The following is a 16,523-nucleotide window of genomic DNA, read 5'->3' on the forward strand; positions in this document are numbered from 1 at the left end:
CTAAGACATCAAGAATAATGTTGAGGGTAAGTGGCAATAGCAGGCATTCTTATCCTAATTCCAGATTTTAAGGGACTGCTTCTAATATTTACCACTTAACGTCTATTGATGTTGTAGATTAGAAATTATCAAACAATTCCCTTCTTAGTTTGCTTCAAGTTTTTATCTTGCCTTGAATTCTATCAAATGCATTCTGTATGTTTCCTAAGAGATGCCAGGATTTTTCCTCTTAACTTACAAAACATGGTGAATGATAGAAGATTCTAATTACACTATTCTTGCATTCCTAAAATAAATACAATGTACTAATGATGGCTATTTGTTTTGTTTGTTACATAAACAGAGGTTCAGTTTGCTAATATCCTATTTAAGATTTTTGCATCTGTATGAAGGATATTGATCTATAAATTCTTACCTATTACCTTCTTTGGTTTGGGTATCAAGTTAGTCCTAGTCTCAGAATGATGTAGGAACTTTCCCTCTTTTGCTTTGGAACAGAGTACATGGGGTTAGGATTATCTGATCCTTGAATATTCATAAAAGCACCTTTAAAACTATGTTGGCCTAGATCAATTTTCTCAGTCTCGGCACAAATGACATTTTGGGCCAGATAACTCTTTGGTGTGGGGGCCTGTCCTGTGCACTGCAGGATGTTTAGTAGCAACCCCAGCCTCTGCCAACCAGATGCCAGTAGCATCACTACCCCAGGTGGTGACAATCAAAAACGTCTCCTCACATGGACAGAAGTCCCCTGGGAATGGAAGGGGCTGCAAAACCAGACCCGGTTGGGAACCGCTGGCCTACATTAACTTTTTAAATTTAAAGCAGGTATTTGGGTTTGTTCGTTTTTTTCTCGAGACAACCTTGGCAGATTATTATTCTATGCAACTATGCATTTCACCTGAACTTTCAAATTTATAGACATAAAACTCTAATGGTCTCATTCTCTAAATTTTCCTTTTTCCTAATTATGCATCTCATTTAATTTCAAATTACTTTTCAATGTGCCGCTTTTCTTCTGTGATCAGTCTTACCAGAGTTCAGCCTATTTTATTATTCTTGAATAGCTTTTAGTTTTGTTGACTCTATTGTATTTTTTTCTCTTTCGTTAGTTTGCACTCTTAAATGTGTTATTTGCTTCCTTCCACCTACCTTGGATTACTGTTTTTCTGCCTCTTGTTTTAGGCAGTTTTGCTCATCAATTTTCAGTTTCTCATTTTAAGTTCAAAATATTTTTTATTATTATTATTTTTTAAAGATTTTATTTATTTATTTGAGAGAGAGAGAGAATGAGAGACAGAGAGCATGAGAGGGAGTAGGGTCAGAGGGAGAAGCAGACTCCCCGCTGAGCGGGGAGCCCGATGCAGGACTCGATCCCAGGACTCCAGGATCATGACCTGAGCTGAAGGCAGTCGCTTAACCAACTGAGCCACCCAGGCGCCCCAATATTTTTTATTATTTAATAAAACTTTTCTCCTTGAAATACTTAGAAATGTGTTCAATTTCCCAACATAAATCATGATTTATAGGGTTATTTTAGCCGTATTTGATTTCAAATGATCATTCATTGCATTACAGATAGAGAACACGGTCTGTAAAATACCCATTAATCATTTGGTGAACCTTTCTTTCTGACCGTGGAAGTGGTTCCATGATGTTAAAACATACGTGCTGAATGTATGCTTCTATATTGACCTACTGGGTTCAGTGCTCTTTAATCTCAAAGTTAAAACCCACTAGTGGGGCACAAAATCAATTTGATAGGTTGTGACCAGCAGTTTTTTAAAATGAAAGGAGAAGTGATCATAGGGCACATTTTTTTCCCCTAATTTTAACACCTCTGACATCAGGTCCTTCACACAATGAAGAACATGATATAGTTCAATTTTTTAAAAATTTCCTAGTGGCATAAAAAAATCATGTTGTATATTATAATCAAAAGCTGACATAGGACAATATGTAGTATATATACACAGAAGCTCATTTATACGAAGCCACATACGCATTTCTCACTAGGGACAGCAGTCAAAAATGTCTGAAAAACATTGTATTACATTAGTCAAATCTTCAGAGTCTTCACTAATTTTTTTTTTTTTTTAAAGATTTTATTTATTTATTTGACAAAGAGAGACACAAGCATGGGTGGGAGTGGGAGAAGGAGAAGCAGGCTCTCCACCGAGCAGGGAGCCCGATGCGGGGCTCAATCCCAGGACCCCGGGATCATGACCTGAGCTGAAGGCAGATACTTAACGACTGAGCCACCCAGGTGCCCCTATATTTTTTATCCTTTTAATTATCAACTAGGAAAAGAAGTAGAATAAAATCTACCATTATGATGATTTGTTCATTTCTACCTCTAACTCCATCAATTTTTGGTTGGGTGCTCTGGAGCTTTTCTGGGGCATAGAAACTCACAGTTTTCTTCCAGGGTGGATTGACCCTTTTCTTTATATAGTTACACTCTCTATGCCTAATAATGCTTTTTGTCTTCAAGTCTATTTTCCCTGATTAATGTCACTACACCACCTTCCTTTTGTTGGTTTTTGCCAGATAGATCTTTCTCTATCCCTCTACTTAAGCCATTCTGTTACCTTACGTTTTCAATATATCTCCTATTAACAGTATAGAGCTAGATTTTTAAATCCAGTCTATGTCTGACTTGAACCTGTTGGATTTAATCCATTTATACTTTAACTCCTGAAATGTTTGGATTTATTTCTACATTTTCTCTTTTTTTTTTTTTTAAAGATTTTTTTTAATTTATTTATTAGAGAGAGAATGAGAGAGAGCAAGCACATGAGAGGGGGGAGGGTCAGAGGGAGAAGCAGACTCCCTGCCGAGCAGGGAGCCCAATGCGGGACTCGATCCAGGGACTCCAGGATCATGACCTGAGCCGAAGGCAGTCGCTTAACCAACTGAGCCACCCAGGCGCCCCCATTTTGCTTTTTCTGTGCCTTTTTTTTTTTTCACTTCTGTCTATGGAGTAAGGTCAGTTGCCTAATTTCTATTTCCTTCAATGGTTTGAGAAGTACATACTCCATCCTTCCCGTCAACTCCAAAACAGTCCCAGACACTTGTAAAAACACTACTCTTGGGGCGCCTGGGTGGCTCAGTCGTTGGGCGTCTGCCTTCGGCTCAGGTCATGATCTCCAGGTCCTGGGATCGAGCCCCGCATCAGGCTCCCTGCTCGGGGGGGAGTCTGCTTCTCCCTCTCCCTCTGCCTCTCCCCACTGCTCCTACTCTCTCTCTCTCTCTCTGTATCTCTCTGTCTCAAATAAATAAATTTTTTAAAAAAATTCTATTAAAAAAAAAAAACACTACTCTCCATTTCCTCTTCTCTGCTTTTGGAATTCTTATTTGTTTCTACTGGAACTTTTCCTATCTTCCATGTCTCTTGAATAGAAAATATGAAAGGGAAGTATCACTTTGTGCTATATTCTGGGTAAGTTCCTCAGACTGTATTTTGGTTCACTGTGTCTCATTGGTTTCTGATTCGCTTACTATATTTTTCATTACAAATTGCTCTGTTTAACATTTCCAGAGAAATGTGGCAGCATGGTTCCTCACGTTTACTTTTGCTTCCTCTAAAACACCCGCTAAACTAAGAGTAGAGGGATTTTTTTTTTTAAAGAAAACTCATTAGAAAAAGAAGATGGAAGAGGCAACAAGAACTATTTTTAGCAGCTAGAAAACATATGGGCAAGTAGTAATTGATTTAACAGACTCCAGAAAGCAAATTCCCAAGACAGCCCTGTGAAAGCAAAAAGGCAACCCAATTTACACCTCAGGACACCCAGAAAACCGAAGATCGGCACAATGTAATAAAGAGAAGACTGAACATAGTGTGATGGGTTCAAGGCCTGTGGAAAAGGTAGTGATCTGGCTTCCCTCCCCAGCTCTGCACAGAAGGGCAACCCCCTCCCCCCGCCCCCTCTCCTGTCAGATGACTAGAGGTTTATTTTCTGGAATAGGTACCACAGCCTCTTATGTGAGGGACACCAGGCTCAGCTAAAGGTAGGAGGGAAACCAAACTGCAAATAGCAGACAGTTAAGAATTCCAAGTAGAACACCGAGATCCCAATCCTCCTGCCCAACTCCACTTCCAAAATTCACCCAGTCAGGCGTTCACCCTCCAGGCAGATCAGAAGGCCCTTCTCTGGGCAACGTGGGCAGCCCAAGAGGAGGGATCTACAAGTATTAAAGCAGAAACTATCCAACAACAGTAAAAGCCATCACATGCTCAGAGCTCCAGTCAATTGAATACCCACTCTCACTGTGAGCACAGTATCAAGGATTGCTTCTCACAGGATCCCTCCCTAACATGAACGATGAACCCAAGGCAAACTGGGAGGGAGAAGCTTGGAGGAAACAAAAAGAAAAAGAAACAGAAAAGATGTTTTTAAACTATCACTAATAGTTTCTCAGAAAGATAAGACCTATTAAAAAGATCAATAAAACAAGAGTTGGGTGACTTTTAAAAGGAACACTCCGACCATTTAAAACAGAACTTGACAGTAAAAATGGAAAGTTCAATAGAAAGGTAGGAACGTAAAGTTGAGTCCATTTCCCAGAGAGTGGAGCAAATGCACAGAAAATGAAAGTAGGGGAAACTTGTTTTTAAAAAAAAACTCCACCGCAGCAAGTCTCAGGCAAAGGATTAGAATTTACAGTAGTTTAGGACTTTAATACTAACACCAGGAATAAGAACAGAATGGAGCAAAACCTTCAAAACTCTTAAGGAACATTATCTCCTACTGAGAAGTTTTATTTAGCTATCCATCAAGTGTCAGGGTATATTAACGACATTTCAGGCTTGAAAGCTTCACGTCCCATGTGCCCTTTCCCAGGGAGCTAGGAGAAGATGTGTTCCCTCCAAACGGATATAAACCAGAGAAGAGAAAAACATGGTATCCAGGAGACAGGAAACTCAACAGAGGAGAGAAATAAAGGAAATGCCCAAAGAGGCAGTGAATCGCGGGTGATCCTAGCACACAGCTATGCACCAAGGAGAAAGGGCAACCAGAACGAATCTGAGGTGGTCAACTGGCTCTGAGAGACTTCTTCAAGAAGCAACTGATGGAGTTATCTATGCATCTGAAAATACCACAAAGAAGTTGAGGTTGGAATAGAAATGCTGAGTTAGACTTTAATAAATAAATTCAGAGAAAAGCAAACAGAAATAAACAAAACAGATATTAAAATCAGAGAAAATAAAAAATAGGGCAGGGAGGAAGTAAGCATTTCTCATCATTTGGCTCAGTGACCAGGATTTATATAGTCAGAATAATGCAAAGGAGGACTAGTATGCAAGGGTAAGAGCTCAGGAAGCCAGCATGTTTGTGTGGGACCAAGAAGAGGGTAGAAGAGTAAATTATCTTCTTTCATGGTGGGAAGTCAACAAATAATGGCTAAAGACAAAAAAAAAAAAAAAAAATCCAGAAGCCTGTTATATAAACGGTTGACCCTTAAGCAACTCAGGGGGTTAAGGACGCTGACCTGCCCCACAGTCAAAAATCCACATCTAACTTCTGATTCCCTCAAAACTTAACTACTAATAGCCTCCTGTTGACCAGAAGCCTTATCACTAATAAAAACAGTCAATTAACACATATTTTGTATGTTATATGTATTATATACTGTATTACAAAATATGCTAGAGAAAAGGAAATTTTATTAACAAAATCCTAAGAGAAAATGCATTTATAATACTGTACTCTATTTATCTTTTAAAGATATAAGTGGGCCCATGCAGGTCAAATCCATGTTGCTCAAGGATCAACTGTACAAGTAAGTAAAAGAATCAACTATAAGAGGTAAAATGTTGAGAGGAAGATAAGGGAGAAATAGAGGGGAGAGGGCATTTGTCAGGTAATTCTCTTATCTGGAATTTGACTTCTAATCATGCTGCTTGAATGGCTCTTGGTCCCATGGACCCTATTCCCAGGAGCATTCCAGTGTTCGATTGTGAGCTCATCTTTGGTGGAGACATGCTGTGACATCATGAGACACCAATGGGCCTGAGCTGAGGTTCTGCATGTGCTTCTTACGGACACTCCAGAGGCATTTCCAACCTCAGACCACATCCATTTGTATCTCAGCTTGAGGGTTCGTAGGCTAAGTGGGTATACAAACTCCCATAGTGGATGCCATGGCCTATCTCCTGGATCCTCCCTCAAGACCTAGGTGCTCATTCCCCCAGCTGTCAGGAGTGAGGGCTGTTGATGGCCCACAGCTGCATCCTTCTCCTGAACTGTCCTATACTCTCTACAGAAGGAAGCTGCCTCTTCCAAGGTTACACTTTTCCTAAGGTTCTACCTCTCCCTGGGGCAGCCCACACCAAGGACTGGTCTAGGCCCCCTGCCTAGAAAATAAGTTTCCATTGTCTAAGCCTGTGTGTGATACTTTGTGAAGGCAGCCTCAACAAACTTGCGCCACTATGTTCCAGCCCATGTGACATCATAACCCAAGCCTCTGAGTCCTACAATCTTCACACATGCCCACTCCAGGGGAGTACCCCATTCTGTACTGACAGCTCTGATTTTCATCTCATCCTTTTTGGGGAGTGGGGTTTCCTGGGGTTGTAGATCATCCTTTCTCTAACAGATCACCCTCTAATGGGGGAGGCTGAGCAGGTTTCAGGTTATCTATCCTACCCCACTGACATCTACAGGATTCATCTTCCCATTAGACCTGAACTCTTGAAGGGGACAGAAGGATTGCCCCATTTCCTAACGTCCTCTGTGTCACCCAGCACAGCAGACTGTGCTTTGCCAGCAGGCACTCAATAAGGACTGGATGAACACATTCACTGGCTGGGAGGAGGGATGGGCAGTTAGGCATGGAAGATGGTAGAAGATGGCAGAAAGTGAGGAATAGGTTCCTTTACTGGGGGGGGGGAGGTGCAGAAGGGTTCTCTGCCTGGCTCTGGCTTCATCTGGAATTTTCCAATCTCAATGCACCTGCACTTCAGCCCTCAGGGACAAGGCACCAGAAAATAACCTCTTGTCCAGAGCAGCTACACCAGAAATTCACCTTCAAAGAGGCACTTCCTGGAGGACGAAACCACAGCCCCAAGTACAAGCAGACCAGAAAACCCCTTCTTGTCCAAGCGGCTCACCACTAAGCCTGAAGAGTGACTGAGAGGCAATAGGAAAAGCCCTCCCCGTTCCCCCCCCCCCCCCGCGCACTGGCGGTATCCCAGCCGAACCCGGGGCCCCTGCGAGGAGGGGCATGGGACCTCTGGGCCTATCGAGTCCAGCTGGGGCCCACTGCCCAGCTCCCCTGAGTCACTGCCATGGCTGTGTGACAAGGACACGCCCGTGCTAATGACTCTGGCCACACTTTTAATTAAATGCTGCGTGCAGTATGCCGAGAGAAGGGGGGCAGAACATGAAGGCAGCTGCTGAGACCCCTCCTCCACTCCCAGCTCGAAAGAGCAGCTCACTGTGAGCATGGTGTCTGCGGAAGATGTGCTTTCTTAACAGCAGTAAGGGAGGCCCTTCCATCCAAGAGGAGGTAGAGGGCAGAGGAGGCAGGGAGGGCAGGGGAGGGAGGAGGGGGAGACCATGAGCTCTGGCATCCCCACTATTTACGAAGTTGAAGATGTCCCTCTTGCAGTTTCCCTCTTGTTTGCATTCACTTGAAAAAGTCACTATTCCTTTTTCTGCACTCTTCACCTGCAAACATACATCCTCGGTCTACTGCAGCCACGGTGACCTCAGCGGGGAGATGTCAAAAACTACGCCAGTCCACCGATGTCTGAGTGCCAACTGTGCTGGGGCTGAGAATACAGACTGCAGGAGAGAGAGGCCCCGCCTCTGAGCAGGGTATATTACTGCCGAGCAGTAATTCAGTGATTCCAGTATTGTGTCAAGTTTCTGATTATGGGTGCCCACAGGGCTATGGGAACCAAGGGTCATTTAAATCAGCACAGAAGGCCAGGGAAGGTTTCCTGGAAGAGGCAGATCTTTCATCTCCATTTTGAGGGGTAAGCAAAATCTAGCCAGGAAACAAAGGGGGGAGTGGTCAGGAACAAAGATCTAAGGCCAAGGGCAGAGCAGGATGCAGGGTTTGGGGAACTATAAGGAGCATTTGTGGACTGGAGCGGCGGTAAGCTAGGAGATGGGAGGAGAGGCACCCAGCCAGGAAGGAGGGGCCGAGACCACCAGGGGCCTCACGGAAAGCAAAGGGACCTGACTAAAATGCCACTCCGTATTCCGTGTACCCTCAGTGAGCCGGCAGTGCGGGAGGGCAACAGTGACAAGGCACAGAGTCCTTGATGACGTGAGCACGAGGGAATGAAGGAGGAACCCAGAGGCAGGGAGCATTGTCAGGGTGAGGTTCCCAGCCACGTTTCGGCCTGTTCTCCCCTCCTGGTTTGCACCGCTCGGTAGCAGCATCCCTAGTTATCATTCACCCAGCACGCTTACGCAAGCAAGTTATCCCACTGAACACCCCCAGGATGTGGCTCACAAACTTCCTGCCCACATCCCCCTCAACGCGTCACCCGCCTAGGCAGTGGCAGCCAGACGGTGGTTGGGAAGTTGTTCCTGAAGGTTCTCCACATCAAATCCACTTCACACAAAACTGTGAAAACAGCAGCCTGTGAAGAGGCCCGTGCTAATTCAAAGACCAACAAGGATAAGACATCATGTCTAACATAAGTAGCAACCAGAAGGGGTGTATCCCTGGGCTTGGAAGTGCACAGAAAATATCCTGAAGACAACACAAGGCACCAGCATCAAAGCTTGTCCACAGGATGGGGCACCTGGGTAGCTCAGTGGTTAAGCATCTGCCTTCGGCTCAGGTAATGGTCCCAGGGTCCTGGGATGGAGCCGCGCATCTGGCTCCCTGCTCCGTGGGAAGCCTGCTTCTCCCTCTCACTCCCCCTGCTTGTGTCCCCTCTCTCGCTGTGTCTGTCAAATAAATAAATAAAATCTTAAAAAAAAAAAAAAAGCTTGTCCACAGGAGCAGGAATTGGGAAAGAAAGAATTTAGGATGGGACAGAGATTTGCATTCTGTATCTTTGGTCTCATGAACTTTTTATAATGAGCATGCACTGCTTTTATCAATCAAAAGAAAGACCAGCAAACAACCCAAAGGATCAGTCCACAAGCAGAATGTCAAGGGCGTGTTTAAGGGACACGTCACAGAAGACTAGGGCCTCACACACACCATTATATAATGGAGGTGGGGGCACAAGGAGAAAAACTGTGAAGGATACACAGTGTGATGGATAAAACCAGGCTGGGCGGTGGGTCCAGTCTGCGTGGCTGTGAGACCTCTGGAGGAGTCAACCATGTGGAGATCTGTGAGAAGACGAGCTTGGCCTAAAGACACCCTCTCCAGTCCTGAGGAAAAGTTGGGGTGTCTGAGTAAGGGGGGCACGCAGATCAGGCCTGACCTTTTCAGACACTGTCGCTATTCAGATGTTACTCTCAGGGCACCAGAAACCACTGGAGGGCGTCATGCCTTTCCCACCTCACAATAGGCCAATTCAGAGACTACCTAAGAAAGTTCTCAGACACACTTTGCCGTGCTTGTAGAAGACTGGTGGGATTTCATTTTATCCATCTCTCAACTCTTGGCCTCTCAATTTTAAAATAAAGAGAACTACCTTTAAAAAAAAAAAAAAAAAAGGGGCGCCCGGGTGGCCCAGTCGTTAAGCGTCTGCCTTCAGCTCAGGTCATGATCCCAGGGTCCTGGGATCGAGTCCCGCATCGGGCTCCCTGCTCGGCAGGAAGCCTGCTTCTCGCTCTCCCACTCCCCCTGCTTGTGTTCCTGCTCTCGCTGTCTCTCTCTCTCTGTCAAATAAATAAATAAAATCTTTAAAAAAATAATAATAAAAAAATAAAGAGAACTATGTATATTTTATCATTTTTAAGGGACAAGAGTTCATGCTAAAATCAAATATATTCTTTGTAAAATGACCACATTCAAAAAGAAAATCACCCCTTCCAAAAAAAATTTTCTAATTCTTAAATCTATTGATTCACTAAATTTTTGAGTGAGCTTTTTCTGAGATCTTAGTTTGGAGTACTTTTTTTTATTTAATGGAACTATGTCTCTTAGGAAAGGTTTTCTTTCCCCCAAGAATGTTTCAAGTAAGTCTTCATTTCCCACAGAACATGTATTGAGTGACTAAAAATTAACTTGCACTCATTCAAACCTCAAAAAAGAGTCAGAATGATTTAGGAAAATGCATTCTAACAAAGACATTAATAATGTCAAAACCGTGAGTTTTGAAACAGAACTTCTGTTCTCTTTCTAGATGTATTAAAATAGACTTTAAGGTTTGTTCATAACATGATTGCCATTTTCCATGCTGCCTGCCGATTATAAACAGAACCAATTTTAAAACCAAACTAGGGCTCTCTCTGCAATATTCAAGATGTATTACCATCTGGTTTTGTATCAGCATTTTTAACAGGTCCAAAATCTATATTACCAAGTACTATCAGAAATGGTTTATATCTCTTTAAAAGCACACATTCTTGGGGTGCCTGGATGGCTCAGTCGTTAAGCGTCTGCGTTCCGCTCAGGTCATGGTCCCAGGGTCCTGGGATTGAGCCCCGCATCAGGCTCCCCGCTCAGCGGGAAGCCTGCTTCTCCCTCTCCCACTCCCCCCGCTTGTGTTCCCTCTCTCACTGTGTCTCTGTCAAATAAATAAATAAAATCTTTAAAAAAAAAAAAAAAAAAAAGCACACATTCTTTTCAAAACACTTTCAAGTTACAAACTTTGAAAGTTCACTTAATTTTTCAGACTAGATCAGACATGTGAATGTCAATCATAGTTACATACACAACTGGTTTATCATAGACAACTCAGTTATACTGACCAAAGCTAGTTTTGTCATTAGGTCTCTTAAGAATTACTAATCTGAGGGGCGCCTGGGTGGCTCAGTCGTTAAGCGTCTGCCTTCGGCTCAGGTCATGGTTCCAGGGTCCTGGAATCGAGCCCCACATCAGGCTCCCTGCTCAGCGGGAAGCCTGCTTCTCCCTCTCCCACTCCCCCTGCTTGTGTTCCCTCTCTCTCTGTGTCTCTCTCTGTCAAATAAATAAATAAAATCTTTAAAAAAAAAAAAAAAAAAAGAATTACTAATCTGAGAAAACACAGCATACCTGATTACCTGGAAGCTTACAGAAGGTGGAAGGGTGACAGGCTTTATCTGCAATGTACATCCTATGTAAAGAATATGAACCTTTCCAGTTGACTGAGAAAAGCAGCTTCCCTAAAACTTACACAGTCCATCACCCTCATTTCAAAACACAAAGAAAGACAACAGCATTTTTTTTTTTTAGAAGATGTTCAGCAAAAATCAGCATCCATGATAAAACAGAAAATGACAGGTAAGGAGATGAAGAGAGAATTCCACCGGACCCCAGCAGGTACAGCTCCAAGACGCTGCCCTTAGCAAGAGAATGGCCATAAGGATTTCAGATGGTCTCAAAAGTTCTTCAATTGTTTGTAAAAATACATGTACTCTAAGCCTGGTATCTAAATAAACCTTTAGATCAAACTTATCTTTTTCTAATAAATATTTTCTTTCCACCTAACAAGAAAGAAAGAAGGAAGGAAAGAAGGAAAGAAAGATTTTTTTAAATCTCTCTCAGTTCATTCATTCAACTTGCACACGGATTCCATGCAAGGATGGATGCTCCTCCGTCCCCGCAGAGTCTACCATCCAGCAGTGGCAAGATGTAATGATCAATATGATCTTCTTCTCATTACCATGATTATCAGCCTCCGCCAACACACAACACGCGCGCGCACCCACACACACGCACACCCACACACACACAGACACAATGCAAAGACCTCTCCGCTATCTCAAAGCATCACAGGTAGTAATTCAACAGCAATTCTCTTTAAAAAAAGACTAACTGGTCCAACCTGACCATTTCGTTGGATGGCACAGGGTTTCACCAAGCCAGCCTATCCCATTTCATCCCACATCTCTGTCAACCACCTCCCTGGAGAATAAGACTGGGGTGGGGGGGGATCCTTGTGACAATTTTTTAAAAATATATTTATAGCCATTTCCAAAGCATACCATTTTCCTTTAGATATTAATTTAAACATAACTTCAAAGTCAGCTTATATTGCCTAATCCTCATTTCTTTCCTTTCAAAACTATGAAAAAGATTGCACGAAAGCCTGCCAATATGTAAATGACACTTTAAAAAGGGTTTTAAATATTTCATATTACAAATACATTTAGGAACCTAAAGGGTAACCGGGACGACCCTAAACAACACAACCAGAGACCACCACAAAGGTTTAAAACAAAATACAAATACACACACACACACAATAAAGCTACTCCATAGTTAAAGTAGGGGAAAACAGAACGCCTACATTTTTTGGTTTAACTTGAAACCAACTTGGGAACAAATTGTATTACAGAAAATAACACAGATCGTGATATTATAAGCCAATGCCAACATTTTATAGGCAAGAATTTAGAGGATTTATTTTTTTAGAGGATTTAAATCAAATACTAAAGGGGTAAAATCATTTTAAGAGAAAGAAAACCCTTTTCACAAAGCAACATTCTAATTCCATACACATTATGCAACAGGCTTTTCCTATTAAAGGAAATGGAACAAAATTTTCAAGATAACCCAACTATCAGGCATAACATATGAAACCAACATTTCCTCATCATTTTTCCCTATTATGAGATTAAGTACATCAAATGTAGAATTATTCTCCCAAAGGAAAGACTTGTTCAGTATTTCTTCACATTTGCGTCCTCATTCAAACACCCACATGATAAAATCATAACAGCTCTATTAGACACACGGACATGTCTGAATAACTATTATTCTGTTGGTAAATCACCACCCCTCATTCCATTCCTCTTTCTTTACATATGTAAATGATGGTGACCGATCCAGAGCCCACCACCAGCCACCACAACCGAATTACCCTCCAGGGACATCAATCGGATTTGTTATTCTTGTTTCAGCTTAAAGAAAAGGAGCCAAGAGGAAGGAAGAGCTATTTTCAGGCATCAGAATTCTCTTGATTAGATTTCTGGCTCATTGGTAAATGTTTATACTCTGAAATGCATTACCCTCTGCTTCTAAATGTTTGGTTTTTTTTCTAGAGCCACGATATGGTACAGTGTTTCCAATATAAATTGTGTCAAGTAATATATGCCCAGTTTTGCAGGGAGCATTTGGTCAAATTCTAATAGTCCCTCTTGGGAGCCAACACCAACTTCCAGGAGCAGGTCTAACTGTGCAGAATAGAATTTTAAACACACACAGTAGTATCTTCCAGCAGACACAGCCCTTTCTTCTCCCACTCTGAGGGATGTCACATGAGACATCTTGCATGATACTTATCACTAAGAATATAGATCTTTCTGGTAAGGTAATAAATTAATCACAAAATGCCCAAAATACATTTCTCTTTACCCCAGCATAAAAAAAAAAAAAAAAAAAAAAAAACACGGTGGTTTCTACCGCGGTTGAGATGAAGCTTAATGTCCTCTCTTAAGCTTAGAAACCATCGCACGATTAATAAGAATAAATAGCACATGCACATTTCTTTAGGCTGCAAATGAGAAAATGCATGTCAGAGGGCTTCCTAACACCCAAACGGGATTATCCCTGGGCAGAAAGTAGATTATCCATAGGCACAAAGTGTTCAGTTATCTTAGCTTTTCTTGATTAATAAATGCTTTTGTTTCCCTTGCCACTGAAAACTCGACAGAGGACCCTCCCATTCCTCTTTCATTAAAATGTGCACATGATTTTCATCCAAACCTTACACAGATATAATCGGAGGGGGTGGCGGGGGGGGGGGGTGGATGTACTACAGTATTGCACTCAGCTGGTTGCATTAGGCTCAAAATACAGATCTTAAGGATATAGATGTCACATGTCAGCCCAAGCTGAAGGCATCCACCAAGAGAATATTTCCCCTATTCAGCTGGCAGCCAGAATCTCCTTCCACAAACCCGCATACTGATGAGACGCAAGGCTCCCAGGATCCCTCTCCGTTTCTTCTTAACCCACCTCTCCCCTCTGCAGAGGAGAGAAGCCATTTTACTAATTTATAAGTACCCTGACTCTCCCACCATCTTAAAAAAAAAAAAATTCTCATCAATAATAGTCAACTAAAAGCAAAAGCGCATCCCACAGGAGTCAGAGAATAAAACAGACAACAGCAACGCATATCGACGGGCAGGACTCCAGATACTTACTGAAGGCAGCCACAGCCAGGGCCAGTGTGACAATAATGGAGAACCAGGAGACCCACAATGCCTTCTTTCTGTAGTTCTGGGCCTCGTGAGGCTTCAGGCGAGTGCTGCTTTCTAGTAAGCCTGACAAAAACAAGGAGAAAAGGAAGTTAGACATTTCCTTATTGAGAAACCCACAGCCAGAGCTACATGTTCTTATCCAAGGACTGCAAACTGACAGCCCATGGGCCAAGATGTGTTTTGTTTGGCCCACACTGTGTTTTAACAATTAGGAGAATTCAGGCTTTCTGGCATCTCTTGCAAATTCAGAGGCTCCGGCAACAGAGGGCACGTATGCCAGAGGGTAACAGCAGTCGTACTCTCTAGAAAGACCCCACAGACCCACTCACTGGACCGGGACCGGTCAGCCCCTGCCCCGGTATGAACTCAGCTATGTAGGTGTTGCTCTAACAAGCCCCTTCCGTTAGGAAAGCGGCACAATGAGCCCACATTCAGCTGGGCATTCAGGCTCCTCAGCTTACAGGCATTGATTTGCATTGATCCCACCAGCAGTGACCACAACTTGGTGAAAGAGGCTTCGCCCAAAGCAATGAGTCACGAAAGCAAATACCCTCCTTGCTCCCGTCAACAATTAACGGGAAGAGAAGGACTTCTCTTCAATCACAACCAACAATAGCCACCAGGTCTCAATTATAGGCCCTGTTTTCTTCCCTCCTCTTTCTGCTCTATATCTATATATGTATCACTTTGTACCATTCATATGGCAAACAGTTCTCAGATTATTCAAGTGGGGTAAAACTGGGGGTAGCTTTCTGGGCAGGCCATGTGTGAGAAAGGTTTGATTTTTGCCTCCAATGCTTTCAACATTGAGGGTCCCTGACACCAACTGAAATTCATGAGGTCTCAGAGGCAATGGCCGAGCTCCATTTGCCTTGGGTGGAGGATCAGAACATCTTCAGCATGACCCTGATTCCTATTTTTTCTTCTCCTTTGAAAATAGATCATAGACAGCATCTCTCAGTTACATGAAGGACCAAATTTTCATGCATTCTCTATTGACAGGAGCTTATGACCCTACCTCGGGCTAAACATACCTTTCAGAGTTGAAGCAGCTTCATCACGACAGCTCCAGATGGTGAAGAAATTGGTAGTCAAAGCTCAGGCACCCATTTGTAAAATACCACACAGCATGCAACATATCACACCCGGCACATCATGCAAAAGACATCATCCCATTTGACCAACTGGGCACCACGCTCAGCCTCTGGCCGCTGAAAACTACATCCTCTTCCAAAATGATTAAAGACCCTGGTAAAACTTCTCCATTCCATTGGAATTCAATTAAAATTCCATTCATACTACCCAGACTCAAGCACCCTCAACAAGTCCTCAAGGAAGCAAGAGGAAACGTCAAGGAAGGGGCTTTGTGAACCCAGTCTATAGCCCAGAGATTTTTAAATAATCAAAACCTGTAGATTTGCATGGGATCAGAAGGTAGAGGAGAGTGCAAAAGGTAGGTCTACACACATCTCCATCACCTCACTATAAAAATCTCCTCAAAACTTCCTTAATAAATGCACTTGGATGAAAAAAGAGAAACCTCCTCTCTTGTCAAATTCTGCCTTTGGTACACATGATTTCCAATTAAAATCCCTTCGTCTGCCTGTTTTTGTCCCTTTGTCTACTTTTTCCCTAGCCACCAAACACCACCCCATTCTAATTTTCAATGACAATCACCTTTGTCTCCTGTTCAAGTCAACCTAGAACGAGCAGGTCCCACACTCTCCCAATCATTTGTTTTCTTTTTCCCAAATGATATAAAAATCTTCCTTTTCATTCTGGCCAATTGATTTTCAGGAGAAGTGAAGCTGTAGCACGTAAGTACTGACTCAAATAAGCAGTTCATTTGCTGCGTATTTTGACAGCAACAATCTCAAGAGGTTTATCCACTGGGGGTAAAACCAGGTTCCTTTCAGAAGCAGATTTAATTTTCTAAGAGAAAGGACAATGATCTAGGTTTTTCATTCTGCCACATGACATTTATTTTTCCTTCCAAAGTCAGCTGTTCATAGCACTAGGACTGGTCCTGACCACACACCCCACCGCATGCCTCACCCCACAGTGGACCAGCACACTCATGGAGTTTGGGGTGTCCGCTCCCATAGGCTGGACTGCCCTGCTAAGAGGATACCGGAGTCCTCTACGCAGCAGAACTGGTGGTTCTTATCCAGATCCGAGTGTGAGTGAGAGAGTGTGTGTGAGTGAGAGAGAGAGAGAGAGAGAGAGAGAGAGAGAGAGAGAGAGAGAGAG

The 16,523-nt window shown here is 42.9% G+C and overlaps 1 protein-coding gene across 1 annotated transcript in view; it reads right to left on the reverse strand.

The window, feature by feature from the left end:
- TMEM163 (transmembrane protein 163) overlaps positions 1–16,523 on the reverse strand; it is a 222,520-nt gene that overhangs the window by 202,466 nt on the left and 3,531 nt on the right. Inside the window, exon 2 of the mRNA XM_021695880.1 lies at positions 14,217–14,336. Coding sequence (XP_021551555.1) covers positions 14,217–14,336 — 120 coding nt within the window. The remainder of the gene's footprint in view (positions 1–14,216; positions 14,337–16,523) is intronic.

This window comes from Neomonachus schauinslandi, chromosome 3, assembly GCF_002201575.2.
Source record: "Neomonachus schauinslandi chromosome 3, ASM220157v2, whole genome shotgun sequence".
In the NCBI taxonomy this organism is placed as follows: domain Eukaryota; kingdom Metazoa; phylum Chordata; class Mammalia; order Carnivora; family Phocidae; genus Neomonachus; species Neomonachus schauinslandi.